This window comes from Diabrotica virgifera, chromosome 2 (assembly GCF_917563875.1).
Source record: "Diabrotica virgifera virgifera chromosome 2, PGI_DIABVI_V3a".
In the NCBI taxonomy this organism is placed as follows: Eukaryota; Metazoa; Arthropoda; class Insecta; order Coleoptera; family Chrysomelidae; genus Diabrotica; species Diabrotica virgifera.
The window spans coordinates 171,277,535-171,302,667 of NC_065444.1; the positions used below are offsets into that span (position 1 = coordinate 171,277,535).

The 25,133-nt window shown below is 35.4% G+C and overlaps 1 protein-coding gene across 5 annotated transcripts in view; it reads left to right on the forward strand.

Annotated features, from left to right (window-relative positions):
• The window catches only part of LOC114332531 (choline-phosphate cytidylyltransferase A), a 178,166-nt gene that overhangs the window by 120,439 nt on the left and 32,594 nt on the right, over nucleotides 1–25,133 (forward strand). For all 5 annotated transcript variants that reach the window (XM_028282343.2, XM_028282345.2, XM_028282344.2 and 2 more), the window contains one exon: nucleotides 20,782–21,042. In XM_028282343.2, the coding sequence (XP_028138144.2) occupies nucleotides 20,782–21,042 (261 nt within the window). The remainder of the gene's footprint in view (nucleotides 1–20,781; nucleotides 21,043–25,133) is intronic.

Genomic DNA, 25,133 nt, shown 5'->3' on the forward strand with positions numbered 1-25,133 from the left:
TACGTTGCTCAGGTTTTCTCGCAGTCTATAATATCCCATCCTCGCCTCACCTTTTATTGTTAAGCCCTACATTTGAAGTCCATTCTGGACTTCTCTGGACGACTGGACGATCTCTGACTGTACCATTAAATTTTCCGTGGGCTAAGATGACTAGGTCATCCGCATAGCCCAGGACATGATGCCTATCGTTGTCGAGTCTAGCTATCAGGCCATCCATGACCAGATTCCACAATAGAGGAGATAAGACTCACCCCTGTGGGCAGCCTCTGGCTACCTGAGCTGACACTGTATCCCCTAGCAACGTAGCATATATCACACGGCTCCTCAGCATGCAGTCTATCCATCTGCAGCTTGTTTCGTCTATTCCTTTTAGACGATCGCCCCTGTTATCGCTTCGTAGGGGGTGTTGTCAAATGCTCCCTCAATATCGACAAATGCACCCAACATCACCTCTTGGTTTTCTAGAACGTACTCTACCCTTTGTACGAGATGGTGCAGTGCCGTTTCTGTAGAGACTCCCGCTCGATACGCATATTGTCCCTGATGTATCGGACTTTCAACCAATATACCATCTCTGATGTGCCTATCGAGCAGTTTTTCTAAGGTCTTCAGTACGAATGACATCAGACTTATTGGCCGCAGAGACTTGGCCCTTTCCTGTCCGATTTTGTCAGGTTTGGGTATAAAAGCCACCCTTATCAGCCTCCATGCATTTGGTATGTACCCAGCTCTAAACTAGCCTGCAATATCTTACACAATTTTTTGAAAAGAAGGTCGTTTTCCTTCTGTAGAAGTATTGGATAAATCCCGTCCGGACCCGGCGATTTATATGGCTCGAATGAGTTTATTTCCCGTTTGGTTTTGTCCTGGTTTATAACTTCTTTGCCACATGCCAGTTTTCCCTAGAACCATAAGTCATGATATCCAGTACGGTTTGCCATGTGTGTAGTGGTATCAGTTTTGTTTCAGACTCAGGAAAGTGCACCCTGAAAAGCTCTTTCAGGGTGTCTTCACCATTCTGAGCGTATTCACCTGACTCTTTTTGGAGCGAGGAAATACTTATCTGAGGGTCCTTTGAGAGAGCTTTATGGAGCCTTGACATTTCTGAAGTCCCTTCTATCTCTTCACAATGCCTTCTCCACGATTCTCTTTTTGCCCTTCTCAGTTCCCTATTGTAGTCAGTCAGAGTTTTGCGATAATCGCCCCACTCACCTGACCTTTTGGCGAAATTAAATTTTCGTCTAACCTCTGTCCTTTGATTTGCAAGATTGTGATTCCACCAGGGAACTTTCCTGTTTGAATTCCTCACTATCTCCGGACAGTTGTCTTCGAACGCTGATATGATAATCTCTTGAAATTGTTCGGCAGCCATGTCTAGGTCCAATGTATGCCTTATCTTCCCGTTAATCCTGCCTAAGCTATATTTTAGGTCTGCTTGATATGCTTCCCAGTTTGTTTTACGAGGATTACGATAAGTTTCCTTGATAAGCTCATTGCCTGTCATTTCAAAACAAATGTGTCGATGGTCTGAAAAGGACACCTCATCTGACACATGCCAGGTTTTCACAGTTCTAGCCACGTTAGTCGTGGCAACTGTTATATCAATCACCTCCTTCCGTCGTGAAGTCACGAATGTTGGTTTGTTTCCTACGTTTAATATGTATAAATTATGTTGCATTATAAATTGTAGTACTGACTCACCTCTTGCATTGGTGTTTGTACTGCCCCAAGTCAGATGGTGCGCATTCGCATCACAGCCAATGATTAATTGCAATCCATTTTTCCTGCAATCTCTTACTAGCTGCTCCAATTCCCTTGATGGTGGTTGTTCGGGATCATCATATGGGAGGTATGCTGATCCGAAAGCAATTTCCTTCACCCCTCCTCCATCTATGATCTTCATCTTTACCGTGATTAAATCCCTGGAACAGTGATTTATCAACGGCAGTGTTTTGATGTTTCGTTTGACTATTATGCAAGTCCTCGGGACATCGGCAGATCGGCTATATATAAGCTCTCCACCAATACCGGATAGACCTCTTATTTTGCCCTTGTAAACCCAGGGTTCTTGTATCAAGGCTACATCGAACCTTCTCATGGCGACAGTAAGTTCTGCCGAAGCTGACACTATGCTGGAGATTCGCTTGCAGGATTCTGATTGTAGCCATCAATGCCTCTGATGGTTTTGAAGGATACCTTTTCAAGTCTGTAGTACGCCTTGAAATTAGCAGCCTTCAATACTTTATAGGAGACCTCGTCGATCGTGTATACGAGGATTTGCATGTCCTCTCCGACCTTCCGATTTTTCAACAACCAGTCTTCCGTCTTAAGGTCTTTATTTTGCCTCTCTAAACGGGTTCTGACTGTTGATTCTTCAGCCTCTTTCTCGGGGATGCGGGCGAGCACCATAGGGCGTTTGGGCATGTGTTTGGGATCGACCACATTTAAGTCGACTCCTTCCCACAGGCCCTCCATAGTCCTTACCACCTCAGTAGTCCATTTTTTGGTATGTTCGTTAGCACAGTTTACCCACAGAGTCCCTGCGCTAAACGATGTTTTGTGGAACTGCAGCAGTTGATTTTGACTTCCAACAGGAGCCTCATCCACTGCTAGTTTTAGTTTGTTGATGATCAGGTCTGCGTGAGCCTCATCTAGTTGAGTATCCGGATGGTGCCTGTGTGCCACCGCTATCCTGAACACTTTTGTAACATTGCTGTATGACCTAGTCTGCTCATGAGAGCTCCTTGGTCTCTTAGCAACCCTTTGTTGCGGGGGGGTAATGGTATTCTCCCGCGGTCTCTTTTTACCCTCGGGTTTTACCAGTACTCCCGTTTTGTTTTTATGGGGATTTGATGTGGTCCATGTCCCAGCAGCCATTTTTGCCTCTCTCGTCATCTTTCTTTTTTGAGCTCCAGAAAGGCGTTTTTTGCTACTTTGTGCAGAGTCTGTTCCGCTTGGAACACCTTCTGGCTCAGTATTTGGGACAGATACAGAACCACGACTGAAGTCGCTTCTGTGTCCGTTCCCGTTTTTGTGTTTGTTTTTTCAGTCTCGTACTCCATAATTGTTTCCACGAGTCGGGACGAAATGCTGTCAGGCACGGCAGTGCGCCCTTGCCGTGCTAAGGCTATAATCCCCCAGAGTTCGCCATCTCTCTACTCTCTAGGGCATGGCTTTAGATACACTTTACTCCCTGTACCATGCATCCCGTCGGCACGATGGTGTTACACCTTAGGATTGGGAGGATGGATCATTTGGCGTTACCCAGGGTGCACCACGTGGAGGCGATCCATCGCTACACCCCTCGTTTGTTTCATACTCAATGGTCTTAAGGTTTCTTCCACATAAAAATTGTTGCATTCACAAGGTATTTTATAGATGCAGTCCTTTAATCTCTCTTGCGTGTTTTTACATTTGGTTTTGGATCAAATAGATCTAGAAGTGTATTGGTTGTTTTTGAATGTTGTTGATATTTCCTATCCTCTTTATTTTTTCTGGTAAGCTCTTTAGGTATGGTATTGTCATATTTAAATCCTTTCTTGTCGTGTTTCTGGATTGCTTATGATGTTTTCTTGTTTTCTTTCCTCAATCTTGTTAAATTCTTAGTTTGTAAAAAATAACAATGGGTAATCATTTTTTGTGAAAACCTTTGTTTGATTTTTTTCTTCCTGAAATGTATTTTCATTTGGGCATATGAGATTATCTTATTATGATTAGATACTTATTAATTTATAGGTACTTGGTTACTTGTTTTCCTAAATATCATGTGATATTTAATTAAAATAAAATAAAAATTCCATTTTTATTCAGTTGCAATGCGAAGGCAAAACAATCTTATTTTTCACTTAAAATACGGAGCGCAGTCCAGCCCTCTGAATCGACGATTTTCGACTCTTGTTGGAGTCTCATCGGAGAGAACGTAGGCCTGCTTCTCCATATTTTAAGTGATCAACACCGAGAGTTTATCTCTCACACCGCAACTGACGTGAATGGACTAGGTGACTAGCGTCATCTGGCAATTGAAAGATGAAGTAGTTTTCAATCCTAATACCTACCACTATTATTAATATTTAAAAATATTAAAATATTACTAAAAGATTTTTAAATTGAAAACTTATTGGTCCATTTTCTTGGTTACACCTCCATGGCTTCTAAAATTTGCAAGCCAGATGGATGCTGAAGCGAAGAAGACAAGAGGGAATTCAAAAACTTACAATTCACGACCCCGTCTGTTCAGCTGGTAAATTCCAACAGAAAATGGACCTAAGTTACTCAAAGAAGTAACGACCAATATAAAAATAAAATAAAAATTCCATTTTTATTCAGTTGCAATGCGAAGGCAAAACAATCTTGTTTTTCATTTAAAATACGGAGCGCAGCCCCCTCTTGTCTTCTTCGCTTCAGCATTGATCTGGCTTGCAAATTTTAGAAGCCATGAAGGTGTAACCAAGAAAATGGACCAATAAGTTTTCAATTTAAAAATCTTTTAGTAATATTTTAATATTTTTCAAATATTAATAATATTGCTATTAGGATTGAAAACTACTTCATCTTTCAATTGCCAGATGACGCTAGTCACCTAGTCCATTCACGTCAGTTGCGGTGTGGGGGATAAACTCTCGGTGTTGATCACTTGAAGTATGGAGAAGCAGGCCTACGTTCTCTCCAATGAGACTCCAACAAGAGTCGAAAATCGTCGATTCAGAGGGCTGGACTGCGCTCCGTATTTTAAGTGAAAAATAAGATTGTTTTGCCTTTGCATTGCAGCTGAATAAAAATGGAATTTTTATTTTATTTTTATATTGGTCGTTACTTCTTTGAGTAACTTAGGTCCATTTTCTGTTGGAATTTACCAGCTGAACAGACGGGGTCGTGAATTGTAAGTTTTTTTAATTCCCTCTCGTCTTCTTCGCTTCAGCATCCATCTGGCTTGCAAATTTTAGAAGCCATATGGAAGTGTAACCAAGAAAATGGACCAATAAGTTTTCAATTTAAAAATCTTTTAGTAATATTTTTAATATTTTTTTTTCAAATGCTGCAAATATTGCTATTAGGATTGAAAACTACTTCATCTTTCAATTGCCAGATGACGCTAGTCACCTAGTCCATTCACGTCAGTTGCGTTGTGGGGGATAAACTCTCGGTGTTGATCACTTAAAGTATGGAGAAGCAGGCCTACGTTCTCTCCGATGAGACTCCAACAAGAGTCGAAAATCGTCGATTCAGAGGGCTGGACTGCGCTCCGTATTTTAAGTGAAAAATAAGATTATTTTGCCTTCGCATTGCAACTGAATAAAAATGGAATTTTTATTTTATTTTTATATTTGTCGTTACTTCTTTGAGTAACTTAGGTCCATTTTCTGTTGGAATTTACCAGCTGAACAGACGGGGTCGTGAATTGTAAGTTTTTTGAATTCCCTCTTGTCTTCGCTTCAGCATCCATCTGGCTTGCAAATTTTAGAAGCCATGGAGGTGTAACCAAGAAAATGGACCAATAAGTTTTCAATTTAAAAATCTTTTAGTAATATTTTAATATTTTTCAAATATTAATAATATTGCTATTAGGATTGAAAACTACCTCATCTGATATTTAATTATTTATATTCGCAAATTAATACCCCCCACGTGTATTAAAATTATCTTAAAATAAAAAGGTATTGAAGTGTAATCGATTATCAAGTGCCATATATTCTAAATTATTAAGATAAGGAACATATTTCGAAGTAGAGGTTGTCAATTGCGTTAGTATAGATAAAAACATTTTAATAGATATGATTAGCAACGTGTTACCAAAGTTTTTGCAAATTTGAGTTTTTAAAAAATTCGTCATAAAGTCATATTACCTATTATAGCTATTACATATCTACTTTGATATATATTTTCCTGTGGAATAGTACAATTTAATATAATCTTGTGGGAGTAGCCTATGAATTCCGGATGTTGATCCGTTACATTTAATTAGAAATGTAAACGGTCTTTTTTCAGTGCACTACAAAATAGATTATTTGAACTCACAATAAAACACTGAAAAACGTTTGTTTTTCTATACTTCCACAAAATTTATTACAACTATGTTATTACTACAGCTGTTTCGGCAAAGTGCCTTTCTCAAGTGATATATTTTACAATCTGTTTGCCTTTTTAAGTCTTTAACTGAAGAGGTTGAGGAGTGGGGAGCTGTTTGTCTCGAGTTGGTCATTCAGAATTATATCTGTATTTTTCAATTTATTAATTTCCATTAATTCTAAAAGTGATAGCTTAAGGCCTTTATTTTGAATATGTAGAATTTGAAACTCTTCATTGAAAGAATGATTATGATCTAGAAGGTGAAGTGCGTATGTAGAAGTGTCTATACTCTTCATTGAAAGAATGATTATGATCTAGAAGGTGAAGTGCGTATGTAGAAGTGTCTATACTCTTCATTGAAAGAATGATTATGATCTAGAAGGTGAAGTGCGTATGTAGAAGTGTCTATGTAGACACTTCTACATACGCACTTCACCTTCTAGATCATAATCATTCTTTCAATGAAGAGTTTCAAATTCTACATATTCAAAATAAAGGCCTTAAGCTATCACTTTTAGAATTAATGGAAATTAATAAATTGAAAAATACAGATATAATTCTGAATGACCAACTCGAGACAAACAGCTCCCCACTCCTCAACCTCTTCAGTTAAAGACTTAAAAAGGCAAACAGATTGTAAAATATATCACTTGAGAAAGGCACTTTGCCGAAACAGCTGTAGTAATAACATAGTTGTAATAAATTTTGTGGAAGTATAGAAAAACAAACGTTTTTCAGTGTTTTATTGTGAGATAAAATGAACTTCCATCAAGTAACGGTCGAATCCATCAATTAGATTATTTGAAGTTATTCCAAATAATTTGCTCAGGTTAGGAAGCCAAGAGATTATTTTTCTTTCAGGGTGTTTTCTGTTTGATAGTCATTCGTATGAGAATTCCTCATTGGGAATTCGATCGATCCAGAGAATTATGAGAATTCTGTATATCCACATATCAAATCTTTGTATTCTTTTTTTCATAGCACCTGACAAGGTACGCGTTTGAACCAAAACATAATAAGTTCTCAAGTTGTAAACTTAAAGCTTTTAAAGCTTCAAACCATTTCGATTACCTGCTATTATTATGGTATTTTCTGCTTATTTTATGTTGTTGGTGGCCTTTTATAAATATCTCTTCCAATATCTACATCTTATGAGATGCGAAATAATTATGACTGTTGAGATTTGGCAATTACTTAGTTTGTGTTCAGTAATTTTTCAAGTTGTATCAGTTCATCGGGTTGGTAATCCTTGCCCTCAAATTCTTGCTTCCTGGTTCCCTTCGATCACTAGTCAAGTGGACTCTTGCGTCTCCATATTATCGACACGTGTGATATCTTCGAAGAATGATAATATTATATCAAGAAGATCTGCAAACACTACTTGATAGTGTCGTTGAGAGTTGTAGGGAGGCAGGTCTGAATCTGAACATACGGAAAACCAAAATACTCGTAATGAGTAAACAACAGAATATAAAATCGTCTAAATATGTAAATAATCCCAAACTTGAGTAAGTTGATAAAATCCGGGCAGTCAGCGGGGGGAGGACCCTCTACATCCAAACCACACTGACTGCATATTTTATTTTTACATGGTTTTACGTATTTATTTATTTTATCGTAGTTTATTTATTTATTTACTTAATTTTATCTATACAAGTCATCGTTCTTTGAACAATTTTATCTTTCTATTTCCTGTTTATGTTCTCTATCTTTCCTTTTTCTTTTCCTTTTTTGCTTCTTTCCTATTCTTTCTTTTCTCTTCCTTCTCTAATTCTATCTCTGCTTTCTCTTTTCATCTCCTTTTACTCTAGTTCTTTCCTTGTATGTTATAGCATGTTTTGTATCGTTTTGGGACACGATCGTGTGAAACGACCTTCTACATCCGACCTACACAGACTGCCCCATCTAAATGTCAGAATGAATGGGTTGACGAGTAAGTGTGTATAGATGAAAGTAAGGAATGTTTGGGGTTAAATGAAAGAAAGTATGATTGGGTGGATGAGAAAGCGTGCATAGATGAAAGTATGAATGACTGGAGTTGCTCCTAACTGACAACTGACATTCTCTGGTTAGTTCCATCCTGGGTTGGGGGCTGGGGGGCAACCCGGTCGACCTACCCGCGCACGGGTTGAGGTAGACGGTCGCTCCACCGGCCTGTCTGGTGCGGGGGGACGGCCGGGCGGCCAGTGCCACGCTAAGAGTGCCAGAGGGGAGCTATGAGTAAGGTCGACGGGTCAGATATGCTCGCTAAGAGCGGTTCCAGACCCGTCGGCTGGAGAAAGAGGAGGTAGGTTTAATTGGTAGGCGGCTCGTGATATAGATAAGGCGGGCCGAATCCGACACACCTGGGACACCTTCCCAGACGGTCTTAAGAAGATTCCCACCTCCCAAAAAAAAATATAAAATTGTTTACCTTGGACAGCAATTAAATAATTGTAACGCAGAAAGTCACGGCGAAATTAGATCTAGGATAGAGCAGGCCAGAGTTGCTTTTAGAAGGATGTCCAAGGTGTTATGTAAACAGAGACCTAAAATTGACATTCAGGATCCGCCTACTTCGCTGCTACGTGTTCTCGGTCTTATTTTATGGTGTCGAGTCCTGGACTGTGAAGAAAAACGATCTAAATCGCCTTGAGGCTTTCGAAATGTTGTGCTATAGAAGAATTTTAAAAGTTTCTTGGGTGATACTAGTACCATAATACTAGAACGTCTCAGCAAGACTACTGAGATTATAAAAAGCGTCAAGCAGAGAAAGCTGGAGTATTTCGGACATGTAATGAGAGGTCCCAAATAAAGGTTGCTGCAAAATATGCAAGGGAAAATAGCAGGCAAACGCAGTCCAGGACGAAGAAGAACCTCATGGTTGAAGAACTTGCGAGATTGGTATTTTGTTGATACAAGCATGCTATTTAGGGCGGCAGTGAATAAAACTAAGATAGCTATTATGGTAACTAACGTTCTGAAAGGACATGGTACATGAAGACGACTAAGAAGAATGATAATATTATTGAAAATACGGAACTGGATGTATATATTAACATAAAATTATTTGAAATTAATGTCTTTCAAGATACTGAGTACAAGTACTGAGTACAAATAATTTTTAAATTTTAATCATATGAATCATATCATAAATTAATCAAAATAACTGTGCCGTTTCATATTTAACTTCAAATATCTCGAAAACTAATGACTTCATCGTTACCAATAAAGAGTATATTATTTACGTAGATAGTATTGGAGAATCTAAAAATGGCACTAAAATAGTAATTCCTCCAGTGGCGTAGAATTTGAGAAGGGTCAACCATTCACTATCCCCTGTCGTACGCCTCTGGTAGTAGCTAGAAACGTTTGTTTATCATAGTTTAGTAGGGTGTATAGTAGTCGCATTTTCTGCCAAGTATGAAGAGGATAAGTGGAATAGTTTTAAAATGCTGAGCAAAAATAGTTTTTAAATTTTTAGATAAAACACCCTGTAACTTAGTAGGAAACCACATTTTATTTAAGTGTTTTAAGTTAAATAACACCCTGTATAAAAATAACGTAAAAGACGGAAACCATATTAAGTTGTGAGGTAAAAAGGGATGCATCTATTAGAGGTGGGAAATTTAGCGATAGGAAGGTATGAATTTGCAGTATATTTTTTGTTTCCGACCTTCAGACGTATCGGACAAGTTTGGCAACTACTACTATGCCAGTGACAGTTTTAGTTGACAGTAGATAAGATTGAAGAAAAAAACAATTTACGATTTATACTGCCATAAAAATGACGAGTTTCATGCACACCTTTCCATCAATATAATGTTTATAAACAACTTTTATATTGACAATGACAAATAAATGTCAGTACTGATATTTATTATTTTGGGCTAAATTGATAATCACATTCGATTTATATTATAGTTTTTTTATTGCAATTGCAATTTACTAATACAACCCGAAATACAGCATTTCGCAATTGAATAAATTAAATTTTTAGATTAAATCGGATGATGTACTTATACCAGATATTATCAGTAACAAGTAGTACTTCATTAAAATTCGTCTTTTTATTTATTCTATGCAGGCACATTTAAAATTTTGGCGAAAGTCAATTTCATTTGTGTTATAATATCAGATATTGAATTTTTGTTACCAGAGGTTGTTTTTTTTTTTGATATACGTTTATAGACTTTTAAACGAAGCATTATCAAATTTTGCTTTTACGTTAGAAATCTTGTGTTCACCCATTTTACAACATTAAAATAATAGTGAAAACCTTGAATTGAACCTAGAATAGTCTACTGTGAACACAACTTCACCGTTAATAGAACAGCATGAATACAGCGTAGAATAGCATGACAAATATGAGATCTCCGATGAGAGCTCATAGCACAAAGATGATATTGAAGGTGACAAATTTGATCTTGGATTCCCGATTACAGAGTTGCAACCGGAAGTATGTCAAGAAATGCGCAATAACTAGGTACCTTTTAAAACGCACCAAATTTTATATTTGCATACCTCAACCGGTTTCAGAGGAATAAACCGGTTTCCTTATCTCGGAAAAGGAAGCATTTGCGGACCATAGCTTATATTCGCTCCATACGTGATCATAGGGCGCGTTCATAGTGCACGGCACGCTGGTTTCCGAGTCAGAAAGCCTAGTCGGTGTGCGAATAATCCTAATAACAGCGCGTAGGTGCACTTTGTACAGGCCCGTTTAAATACAAAGGATTATTTGCACACGGACTCGGCGCTGTCAAACATTGATGACAAACTTTAAACGTCGTTTTCTCGAAACTTTGCTTTTTTGACTTATGACACTCTTTGAGCGGAGGTGCGACATGATAGTAGCATATTCAAGCCTATTAAATTATCTTTCAAAACGTTTATCCCTTTTCTGGTGGAAGTAACTAATTAGTTTCAGAAATATAGATACAGTAAAAAGTATAAAGTGGACCGATTTCTATGCACCCTTTCTATGCAAGTTTATTTTCACACAATTATTCTATCCGGTTAAAATAATCGTCTGAAAAAATTTGTTTCGTCTATTAGTTACCATGCACACGCTAAGATATTGCCAAATCTGAATACTTATATCTCATTCATAAATTAGGAATACGGTTTTAATATTAATGCGGAAGCTTGCCTTAGTACTAAACAATAGTACTAATTGTCATACACCTGTATCAATATGCAGATAGTTATGCAAAGACAAAATTATACTTTGTAAACATATGAATGGAGCGTAAATACAATTTGATGACGCTATAAACACTATTATAAGAATTCATAATTATTATAATTATTATTATTAGTTGTTCTTGACTTGAATTATTACTCATATAATTAGGAACCTTGACCATACCATCATATACTGTATACAGTGGTAAAAAGAAGAATATTTTAGAAGAATATTAAAAGTAACCATATACTTATCCACACTATAGTTAAGAAGAAAGGAACATTTTGACGCCTGTCGAAATTTTCAATGTATTTTAAATGTAATCATTTTTTTCGAATCCTGAGAAAACTAATAAGTATTTTTGAAAAATTTAAACGCAGAATGAAAGATTACTTTATTACCGAGGGCCGAAAGTCCCTTAGAATAAATAAAAAGTTTCTTTTGAATGATATATTTGAAATTAAAAATCACACTACATTTTCTTAGTTTTTTACCCCTGTAACTTATTAAAATAAACATTATAAAAGTTTTCAGGTAATTTTTCATTCTGCGTTTAAATTTTTCAAAAATACTTATTAGTTTTGTCAGGATTCGAAAAAAATGAATCCCCATTTAAATACCATTGCAGCCAAAAATACATACCCATCCCCTTAAAGCAAAATTAAAGGTAAAGTTTAAGACTTTAAAAGGGTAAACCCTGTAGTTGGCTGTATACCTTTGTCAAGACAACGTAGAATGAAGTAAACACTTCTGTTGTATGTAGGTATATAATTTATTAAAAAATTCTTAAAATTTATCCACAAGGGAGTGGAAGTACAACAAAACGTTTTCGGTCAAACTGACCATCCTCAGTGTAAACGTAGTGTACAAGTAATTGAAACTAGCCACTTGAATAGGTGTAAAACCTCAAAATAACATTATTGCTACATTATGAGCTGTGTAGTAATCGACAATAAGTCGATGTCTTAAGATTAAAAATATATCACATGTGGATGTATGTCATCCTTGCTTGGAATTTACACAAGGTTGTGATCAGGTGAGAGGTTAACAACCAACTCTTAGTTGGTTCCTAGTTCCGAGCAAGGATGACATACATCCACATGTGATATATTTTTAATCTTAAGACATCGACTTATTGTCGATTACTACACAGCTCATAATGTAGCAATAATGTTATTTTGAGGTTTTACACCTATTCAAGTGGCTAGTTTCAATTACTTGTACACTGGACGTTTACACTGAGGATGGTCAGTTTGACCGAAAACGTTTTGTTGTACTTCCACTCCCTTGTGGATAAATTTTAAGAATTTTTTAATAAATTATATACCTACATACAACAGAAGTGTTTACTTCATTCTACGTTGTAAAGTTTAAGAACTAATGGCAGAATAACATGAAACATAAGCATATATTCCACCTTATGTCTAGTGCTAGTGTTGACCCAAATCTACCTAGCACAAAATATACTAACTAAACTATACCCTTCAAAATAGGGTCAAATAATAGAACAAGTCATGGAGTTTAAATATCTAGGCATCACACTATCTAGCTACGGAAAGCTCGAAACAGAAGTGGAAGATCAGGTGAATAAAGCAAACAGCCGCAGGTTGCCTGAATGAAACGATATGGAGAAATAAAAACATCGGAAAAGAAATGAAAGGCAGAATTTACAAAACAGTCATCAGACCAATAATGGCATACGCGGCAGAAACACTACCTGATACAGAAAGGACAAAAAGAATGCTAGAAACAGCAGAGATGAAAACACTGCGAAAAATCGATGTTAAGACACTGTGGAATTAATAACTGGGTGAAGAACAGAAGAGTAGAATGAAACCAAAGAATATATACTCTCCTAGAAGATTTTTTATATGGAACAGATGGTCACGTTTATTTGTCACTTCAAAGCAGGCTTGTTGACGAGGGATGTTGTTGTTAATCGATTAAGATCGCGATATATGTTTTGTTAGTCTTTTTTCGTCTGTGCAGTTAATAACCAACTTTGTTTTTGTCATATATTTTTTGTGTTTAATTGTACTGCATTAAAATTTAAAAAATTCGACTTCTCTCACACACACTTCGAATCTTTGAGAGTAAAAGCTGAACACCTAGGCAACAAAGTCACATCATTCTATTACTGATGCGAGTTTGAAATCAAGGAAGACACTTGGGTCCCTAATGTTACAATCAAACATCAGATTGTACACTGTAAATTTCTTGTACTGATATGTAAGTACCAATAATATCATTATTAATACTTTATATATCATATACTGACTAAAACAGTTAACATCAGAGTAGTACTGGTCTGTTGGAACACAATTGTGAAACTTTCTATTAACTTGTTGTTAGACTTAAACCTAAAACTTAACCTAGGGCAACTGTATTTTTAACAGCTTATTTATTTTAGCTTATTCAGTTTTTTAATAGGCCTTATGATGGCGTATAAACTGTAAACGCCGAAACCGGTCGCCAGAAAACTGTTATAATAAAAACCTTCAATAAGATTGTGAGCTTTAGACTTCCTATACCCTAACATTTCTACAATGTGCTCATATCAGCAGCGTGTTTATCATTATCTTATTTCAAATCGAACACCCTGTATATTTTTTTGTTTTCTGAGGGCTTGTTTTCATGTAGGCGGTTTGTCAGCGGTTGACGCCGCGGTTAGCCAACTTTGCATCGTACACATGAGAGCGATTGACTGGCGGTCTCATTCCTCCCCTAGTAAACTTACAACCGCCGCGGTTTGACGAGGGATCGGTTGCATGTGTACGATGTTGAGCGGTTGCATTTGTTTCTATGTTAACTTGAACCAAGGCGGTTGGGTTTTTAAGGTAAACCGCGGCGTTAAACGTTGGCAAACCGCCCTATCTAAACAAGGCCTTAGTTATCGCTAAATTTATTTAAAACAAATAAAAATCATTTTTTGGCATGGGCAGACATTATTTTTAAGTTTTTTGGATTATTAAGAAAAATAATTGTGTCTAATAAATAAATCTTGTGTAATTTTACTGTTAAGTTGATAGGTTTTGAGTTATAGTCGGTTTGGTAAACTCAGACACAACTGGCTAGTGATACGTAATTTTGCCAATTTGATAAAATTGGCAAAAAAAATAATTACTAAATAGTAAGCAATTACTAAATAGTTAGTAATTTTGCCAATTTTGGCAAAATTGGTGAAAAACAAAAAAAATACCTACTAAAATCACTAGCCAGTTGTGTCGTGAGTTTAGCGAACCGACTATATAAACAATTTAAAACTGAAAAAAAAAAACGAAAAATAACGATTTTCATGGCTTAAAATCACAAGTAAAAAATATTATTTTTGAAATTACGAAGTACCTAAATTCAAGTTTAAACCTTATTTTACCAGTTTCCGATAAGTAATTTGGGTTTACTTCATTTCAAAAGGTTGATTGCCGACTACTCCGACCGGAGTGTGCCGACCTCCTTCGATGATGCCGGCTACTCCGATCGGAGTATAGATCACATAATCGAAATAAGGCTCACGGAGTAGCCGGCGTTACCGAATGAGGCTGTTTTGTCCGTCGGCAACCAACCTGTTAAAATATTATTTTTTGAAGTTATACTTCTTTAGGCGCGATTGAGATTGAGGGTGAATTTATATTGATCTGCGCGCATGCGCACACCGGCAGTATGGTATTAGTCGTTATACGGGCTCTGATTGGCTGTTGAAATGATCTGTCAATAATAAATAATTGTTCAATATGAAGGTAAACAAATGTATAATATATTAGTTTTATTGTTGTGAGGACAGAAACAAAAAAGTTTATAATTGTAGTGACATTTAAATAGTTTTTAAAAGCAACAGGTACGTAATTATTGTAAATGTATCATAGGTACCTACCTATTTGAACCTACCAAAATACATAGTATGTAATACTTTTATTTACATAATTTGATTACCATCAAAATTTCTATCAATGTTCACCTAATATATTGTTTTCTTACTCTATGTTTTGTTGTATTTTTTCAATTCTAAATCATTTCAATTCAAAATCAAAATAATTTAATTTAATTCAAAAATGTCAAAAGCTTAATCCGTTTAGTTAGTCTATCTTCGCACATAATGACACATTGCCTCCGTGGCGAAGCGTTTAAGGCGAATGAACCCCAATATACCAACCGCGCTGATAGCTGGTTCGAATCCCGATAAAAACTTTTATTTTTTATTTTTTTTATACATTTTATGATTGTAAGTGTATTTATTATATAATTTTATTTTCAGAAAATACGTATTTAGTTAAACAATTTTCCGACAATTAATGTTCAGAAATCATCTGCGGCATTTTTAATGTGTTTGTATGTGTTTTATTCTTTTATTATTTTAATTTTTGGCACTGTTTTAAAAAAATGTTTGAGAAGTAGTAAGTATAAATTAGTTTAATATTTAAATAAAATATAAATAAAAAGTATATTAATTTCGTTTAAATCATATAATAGAAGTATAACTTCTTACGTACGTACAAAGTACACACCCATTCTTTTTTTTTTTTTTTAGTTGTTAATGCAGCCCGATTGCCCGTACTCTCATATGCGCTTCATTAACAATTAAAAACAATGTTTTAGAATAAAATATTTCAAAAAAAATTTCTTGTGGGGACTGATTATAGAACAATGTTAGAACATTTAAGCTCTTCGGAATTCAACAATTATATTTTTACTCGTGTTTTAAGCATTGAAAATTGTTATTTTTCGATGTTTTCAGTTTTAAATTGTTCAGAACTCGAAAACGATTAACTTTTAGAGAAAAATTACAGAAGACCTTTTTATTTTCCAATGATCCAAAGAATCTAAAGTAATGTCTGGCCGAGCAGGAAAAATTTATTTTTATAATTTGTTTTAATTTTTTTTTAATCATCATCATCATGGCATCCACACTCCTAGCGGAGTGATGGCCGCCCTCTTTGGGCTCTTCCGATTCGTTTGTCACGGTGAATCAATCCGCATTAACATTTCGGTTTTACAATTGGTTGTGGGACTTGGCATCCTCTACAATTTTTCTCCATTCGTTCCTGTTTTTGCTTATGGTTGCCCATTCTCTGACTCCCATCTTCTTAAGGTCCTCGACTGTCTGGTTCTCCCATCTAGTTTTGGGTCTTCCTCGTGGTCTGCTTGATACAGGTCTCCATTTGGAAATTTTCTTGATGACGGCTTCTGGATTTCTCCTTTCTATATGTCCCATCCATCTGAGTCTCTGTGCCTTGATAAATCTGATGATGTCTTCTCCTTTCAGAAGTCCTCTTACTTCGTGGTTCATGAGTTTTCTAAATTCATTATTACCTATATCTAGTGGGCCTGCTATCCTCCGAATTATTTTCCTCTCTAAGATCCTCAATCTTTCTTGCTCTTTCTGGGTCAGACACATTACCTCAGCACCGTATGTGATTACTGGTCCTATTGCTGCTTTGTAAATCTTCAGTTTAGTATTCTGAGTAAGCTTCTTATCTTTTAGGAAGTTATTGTATTTCCAGTAGGCTCTGTTTCCTGCCTGGATTCTTTCACTGATTACGATGCTTCTATCGTTAGTTCCATTAACTGAGACTCCAAGATATTTAAAGTGTTCTACCTTTTCAAACTTATATTCACCAATATTTAAACTTGTTACATTATCTGGATTTTTTCTTGAGCATATTAGGTATTTTGTTTTGTTTTGATTTATTTCTAAACCCCTTTTGGATGCTTCCTTGCATAAGTTCGTAAATTCTTCCTTTAAACTGTTCAGGTTTCTGCTAATTAATGCTATGTCGTCAGCATACGCCACAAGTTGCAACATCGATGTTATAATTGTACCTTTTATTTCTGTAGCTCTTATTGTTCCTTCTATTGCGACATTAAATAATGACGTTGATAGAGAGTCACCTTGTCGTACTCCACTTGCTATTTCTATATTTTTGGTGATACCGTTATCTGTAATAATTATTGCTGCAGTCGATACTTTCATTGTCATTTTCGTAAGTTTTATAAGTTTCATTGGTATATCTAAGTTTTTCATGTCTTCTATTAGGTCGGGTCTTGTTAAGCTGTCAAAGGCTTGCTTGAAATCTATGAAAAGGATGTGTAAGTCGATATCATGTTCGTAGCATTTCTCAGTTGACTGTGTGATTATGTGAACTGCGTCTATTGTTGACCTTCCCTTTCTAAATCCGTGCTGGTAGTCTCCTATTTTAGTTTCAATGTCTCCAAATCATATCTCGAAGAAAGGCTATTTTACACAAGATACGAAGAAAGTGTGTCTGAAATTCACAACATAAATGCTGGGGTCCCGCAAGGCAGCGTCTTGGGACCAATTCTCTACACCAGGGGTGGGCAAATACTTTTAAGCGCGGGCCAAAAGGAAATTTTTAAAATGTCTCCCGGGCCGGAGACCTATACCCAGTATGTACGCTGCGCACACGCTAATGTTTTTGGTGGAGGTTTTTCTCCGTCCAAGAAAGTTTTTTGACATTAATACTATAAGTATCATTTTAAAGCATTTGGACAAATACATTTGACTGTTAATAATAAATAATAGTAATATGTAATAAATTGCCTTACTTATGTGTACATGCGAACAATTTGTTCTCAGTAAAATTACGAAATTTTTAATATGGTCCATTATATTAAGCCGTAACAGTGATGAAATTCAGAAAAAATGAAATTCAGAAATTCAAGAGCAGCCTTTTTTTTAGATGAGGAAATTTCTGAACAACCAAATCCGTTTTCCATGGGATGGTAAAATGTTAGGTCAAGTCAACCATCATAGTCGAAATTCAAAGGTGTCGACTGATCTAGTGTGGTCATGTAGAAAAAATGGACGACGACAGGCTGCCAAAACAAATTTTAAAATGAACGCCAAGGAAAGAAGGAAGAGGGGAAAGCCGAATCAATCCTGACTGGGTGGCATTCAGAAGACAATGTCGGAAAGGAACGTTCATACTGGCGAATGCAACGACGGACGAAGCTGGAAACTGGGAACCGGAAGGCGGAGAACCCTATAAAAAACCGGGATGATAATAAAAATGATAAGTCCACTCTATTCTTCTTTATTGGATAGTTAATGCTGACTTAGTGAGAAAGCTGGAAGCTTTTGAGATGTGGCTTTTTAGGAGAATTTTGAAAATACCATGGACCGATCATATTACGAATGAAATGGTGTTGCACAGAATGGAAAAGGAACAGAGAACTTTGACCATCACTAAAGGGAGAAGGAGAGCAAGGAGAAAGGGCACATACTAATAAATAATAAGTACGTTGTTGTAAGTTGTTGCAGCAGCTGAATATGAAGGGTAAATCGAAGGAAAAGAGTCCTGGTAGACGACAAATACCCTGGCCGAAAAATATTCATGCCTAGACCGGGTTAAACACACAGACGCTTTTAGGAAAAGCAGAAGATAGAGATTCATTATTTAATTGAACACTACAAACACTAATACTGTTGATTTCAACAAAATCGCATAAGAGATTAAGAGCGTAGGCGCAAAATTTCGAACCCATGCTTTTTAAATGCATTCCTTTTTTCGAACCGTGAGAAATCTAATAAATATTTTTGAAAAATTTAGACGCAGAATGAAAGATTACATTATTACCGAGGGCCAAAAGTCCCTTAGAATAAAAAGTTTCTTTGGAATGAGATATTTGAAATTAAAAATCACACTAATTTTTTTTCTTCTTTGTTCACCCCTGCGACTTACTAAAATGAGCATTGTAGAAGTTTTCAGGGACTTTCGGCACTGGGCAGTATAATTTTCTCAGGATTCGAAAAAAAATTCATGCATTTAAAAAGCATTGCGCCTATGCTCTTAAAAAAAAGCTTGCGGGATTTTTCAACGAGCCGGATAAAGTAAGCAAAAGGGCCGAATCCGGCCCGCGAGCCGCCTTTTGCCCACCCCTGCTCTACACAATCTTTACAGCTGATTTCCCAACTGGAGAAGAATCTACAATCGCAACATTCGCAGATGACACTGCAATTCTGGTAAAAAACCCAGATCCCATACAGGCAGCTGACATATTGGAACAAAACATACATCTAGTTGAAATATGGGCTAAGAAATGGCACAAAGAAACACCGAATATCCTAATGCATAACAAAAATATTCCTAAGAATGATACTGTAAAATATCTCGGATTACACCTTGACAAGGGGCTAACATGGAGAACACACATCTGGATGAAGAGGAAGCAATTAGGAATACAATACAAAAAACACTACTGGTTACTCTGTCGAAAATCCACCTTATCTCTATCGAACAAAACATTAGTGTATAAAGCAAACTGCAGCAAACAGCAACCTAGCAATACTGGAGCGGTTTCAATCCAAGGTTCTTCGTGCTATCACAAATGCACCGTGGTTCATTCCAAATGCAGACATTTACAGGGACTTAAAGATCGAGACAGTGAAGCAGATGATCATCAAATGCAGTGATAAATATTTCAAACGACTGGAAAAGCACCCCAACGAATTAGCAGTGAATTTATTGGACAACTCTACACAACTAAATAGACTGAAAATTAGAACTCCTCTTGACTTGCCATTTAGAACATAAGTGTCTTAAAGTGTTTTAAGGTTTTAAGTGAAAATAAGTGACTTGTGTATTTATTAGTAACAAACCTACTAGGAGTTGATAGTCATTGGACTAAAACTCCTCACATTTGTTCGTTCAACAAAAATGCTTAGTGTTACTTTTTTTGTGATGTAACAGATTGTATTTAAAAACAAATAAAAAAAAAGTTTCAATGTATTTTGAGAGTTTTTGTCTGATTAGTGCTGTCAATATCTTGTAGCAGCTGTTTAAGAGTGTTACTCCTCTATAGTTGTTGCATTTTGTAGTGTCCCCTTTCTTTGGAGTCGGAAATATCCATCCAGTTTTCCATTCTTCGGGCATTCTTTCTTCTTCCCAAATCCTTAGTATTAGCTCGTATATTTTCCGTTGTAGTTCTTCTCCGCCTCGTTTTATTAGCTCATTTGGGATTTCATCTGGGCCTGCTGCTTTCTTTTGTTTTAGGTTTCTTATCACACGTAAAAAGTCCTCATATGACGGTTTTTCGATTTCGATTTCATCATCAAGGTCTGCATCCTCTGTATATTCGAGAGAACTTTCTCTCGCCTTAAATAACTCTTCGTAGTATTTCTCCCATACTTTGGCATCAATCTTAACTGTTTTTTTTTAATAAATGAAGCAAAAACTCAGAAACTACGGCAGTATAGGGAATATTACATAAAAATATTCAGAATTTCTTAGGGACTTCAAAACGCAAAAAATATACAGGGTCTCCCATTTAAAATAAGAAAGTTCATTAGATTTCCATAAAAACGGAAATTCTGACAACAATGCAAATAACACCATAATATCGGCCGCATCACAAGACCGTTACTCACTAGAACCTATAAAAATCCTGCAAGCAGTTTCCGAGATAATTAAGGCGTTCCATATATAAAATTCACTCTGTATACAAACAAATATTTTCTTAGTTTTTAAGAGTGGTTTTATTTTTACATTTCGACAGCAATGAATACATAGGTTTTTTTTATATTATATTTTCAGTTTGCAGTGATGCGTTAACGCATAGCCAAAAAGGTCGTACTGTTATGAATGAGGAAGAAAGGTATGAAGCTCTCAGGCATTGTCGTTACGTCGACGAAATTGTTAGGGACGCCCCCTGGGAAGTGACTGAAGATTACATTAAAAAACACAAAATCGACTTTATCGCCCATGATGATCTACCTTATGGCTCAGATAGCAGCAACGATATCTATGCCCCTTGGAAAGCTAAAGGAATATTCGTAGCGACTGAAAGAACTGAAGGTGAGTTTAGAATTTTTGGAACTTTTAGAATTAAAAAAAAATTATATACTCAACTCTGTGATTATCCACAATCATTTTGTTAAAATCCTTAAATGTTAAAATATTGGACGCGTTTCGGCCCAACACGAGATATCATCAGGATTAAACCGGAATTATCATCATTACAGGAATTAAACCGACCTACAATCAACGAACTGTCAATACGGATGGAATGGCCCCGTCCCATTCAAATAGTAAAGCGAGATTGCCGCCAACGTACAAGAGAGAGGTCCTAGAGAGAGACAGAGAATGGGCAGGAAAATTTGACAGGCCGTGTAATTTGAGTTGCCTATATAAATGGACCCGATTGAATCAGTATTAACAGTTCGTTGAATGGACCTCATATTTTAACTTGAAGGCTGATTGGCAGTACATATTATTTCAAAATTTAAATACTTTTTTGTATTTACAGAGTAAATAGAGTACAGAGTACCATACTTGGTGTTTAAATACTTTTCAGAATTGTTATTTGTATTTACACAGATTAACCCAACATCAAACAAATACTTAATAGTATTTATCAAAACAAATACTTTCCTAAAGTATTTGGGAGTTAAATAATTTTAAAACTATTTAAATACTAAATTAGTGACTGTTTTATATAAAGTGAAGAAGTCCTTGATTATGTTTTTGTTACTTTTATATTTAGAATTTTATAAGAACTATAAAAATATGAGGTCCATTTCCCCGATTTAAGTTGATATTGGCAACTTAAATTACACGACCTGTCAAATTTTCCTGCCCATTCTCTGTCTCTCTCTAGGACCTCTCTCTTGTATGTTGACCGCATTAATTTTCTTCATGCCTATTCCATCCGTATTGACAGTTCGTTGCCTACAATACATTACCATATTATTAACATAAGTACAACAACATGGAAAAACAATTCGCTGTGAGTCGATGAGTAGAGGGGATTTGACAGTTTTTGCCAGCGCTGTTAGTGGCAGTTTTGTGCAATGAATTTGAACAATTTTATCAGAATAATAAAAGTTTCAAACCGAGAGAGAGCGCTACCGACGAAACTCACTGTCAACAAAAACAGAGGTAACCTCTAAATTTCACATAAACTTCTTATTTTTCACAATGGCCTCTTGCGTAAGCATTAATCCAGTCGCACGAATGTATATATTAAATATTAAAATTATAGTGAAAAAAAATATGAAAAAAATATTTTTAAGAAACGCTTTTCTTTAGTTACGAGTGACTAAAATTAAACATAAAAAAATCAACAAAAAAGCCAAAAATAAAAAAAAATGAAAAATCTAACTCATTCGTCAAAGAAAAGCGGCGCGTTTTCATCGAATAAACGGTTTTCGCACCACGCTTTTCTTTAACGAATGTGTTAGATTTTTTCAATTTTTTTTTTATTTTTTGCTTTTTAGTTGATTTTTTATATGTAATATGTTTAATTTTAGTCACTCGTAACCAAAAAAAAGCGTTTCTTAAAAATATTTTTTTCATATTTTTTTTAATTTTTAGTCTTACACTTTTCAAACATTAAAATATATCGTCATGTTTATTAAAATATGTATAAAACATATGATGTACAAACATGAAAAGTAGTCGGAATCGGCAAAAAATTTGAAACTTTATTGTTTATTTATGAAGCATAACGTAATCAATTAACGTCAAAAGTGAAATTATGTATAGTTCATTTAATTAGCTACAATCTGTGAAAGTTTCAAGTTTCTTCATTATAAAAAACAAGAGAATTTAAGCATTTTCCGTTAAAATCGTTTTTTTATTTAAACAATTAATAAACAAAAAAATGTTTTATTGACTTTTCGTGTATTGTTCCCGCGAATGCATATGCCTGCAAATTTTTAGTCATTTGCATTGAACAAAAGGCAGTCAAATTAACGTCCAAAGATTTGACCCAAACGATTGAACTAAAGAAAAGCGTTTAATTAATTAATACGACAAATCGAATTCTAATATTAATTATTGTAGCACAAAACGTCTTAGGTCTGGATCCCACGTATGAAAAAAAAGTTAATTAACAGCAAGCTGAAAATTTATTAATAGCTTAAGGGTGTCTAGTCGGACAAACTTTGATATATAGGAACACTGGAACAGGGGAAGTTTTAATTGTGGAATAGGTTAAAAATTTGGAACGGTCAGACCACGAAAACGGCACATGTGCACCAAATGGGCGTTTTAATGAGTGGAACATGTAGAATATGTCAAATGACAGGAATTATGACAGGTGATAAATAGCAGTCTGATTTTTGCATGAGAGTTTAATCTCTGTTCGGAGAGTTTAAGTCTGTTCTGTCGGACAAAATAAATCTGCCGTTTTCGTGGTCTGACCGTTCCAAATTTTTAACCTGTTCCACGATTAAAACTGCCCCTGCTACAGTGTTCCCATTTATCAAAGTTTATCCGACTAGACACCCTTAAGCTATTAACAAATTTTCAGCTTGCTATTAATCAACTTTTTTTTCATACGCGGGATCCAGACCTATCTCTACCGCTGGTTTTTCTAAGACTACGATAAAAACACGAATTTTTTGAATTCGAGTTTTGGTTGAAGTTTTGTTTCGTATCGTATTGAGATTTGACACTAATAAACGCCGATTAACGCAACGCCGAATAAACGCCGATTAATAAACAAATATATGAGCTTAAAATAAAAATGTATACCATTTTTATTCAGTTGCAATGCGAAGGCAAAACAATCTTATTTTTCACTTAGAATAGGGAGCGCAGTCCAGCACTCTGAATCGAAGATTTTCGACTCGTATTGGAATCATCATCGGACAGGCGTAGTCCTGCTGCTCTCTGCTCGAAATGACCAAACCATGAAAGTTTATCCCCACATTGCAACTGACGTGTATGGATTAGGTGACTAGCGTCATCTGGCAATTGAAAGGTAAAGTTTTCAATCCTAATAGCAACATTAATATTATTGAAAAATATTAAAAATATTACTAAAAGATTTTTAAATTGAAAAACTTATTGGTCCATCTCCCTGGTAACACCTCCAAGGCTTCTAAAATTTGCAAGCCAGATGGATGCTGCAGTGAAGACAAAGGGACAGTATTCTAAAAAGTTGCAATTCACAACCCCCGTCTGCAGCTTGGTAAAATGTATGAGCGTTCAAAATTTGAAACTTTATTGTTTATTTATGAAGCATAACGTAAACAATTAACGTAAAAAGTAAAATTATGTATAGTTCATATCCTTAGCTACAATCCGTAAACGTTTCAAGTTTCTACATTGTAAAAAACAAGAGAGTTTAAGCATTTTCCATTAAAATCGTTTTTTTTTATTTAAACAATTCATAAACATAAAAAAAAAATTATTGACTATTCGTGTATTGTTCCCGCGAATGCATATGTCTGCAAATTTTTCATTTATTTGCATTAAAGAAAAGTCAGTCAAATTAACGTCTAAATATTTGATGCAAACTATTGAAGTAAAGAAAGGCGTTTAATAAAATAAAATAAAAAAAACATAATTATTTTTGCTATTAATTCTGTGTATTCGTTCAGTAATCAGGTTACAATAATATTTCGGTTCATACTTTGAGTTTTTCTAGATAAATACAGGGTGTCCCGGAAAATAGTGCGTTCCTTTAAGGTATGGAGAGAATACACAATTTGGAACAAAAAAGTCCTATACCATTTTTTTCTAAAGTTAAGCGTTTCCAAAAAAAAGTTAACATTGTTTTCCATATACCTGTATTTTAATGTTTGGAAATTTTAATAAACTGGCAACATCGTACGCACTACGGCATAATAACATAATAAGAACTCGTTTGTGATTGTGATTAACAGTATTTAAAATAATCCAACCTAATAGTAGGTAATACTACTTATGTATTTACTATTTGTTTACTAAAATTATTTTCTTTTGAAATGTATTGAAATACCTATTGCATAATTTTAAACGAATTACACATCTTTTAACATAAAAACACATCTTTTAACTAAACTAGTATTATGTATTTAGTAAGGTTTAAATGGGTTGAATGCTGAGTATTGCTGAGGGCTTTAACTGAATTACATAGTTTTAATAGTTTACAGTGGAACTTAAATACACCAGATAAT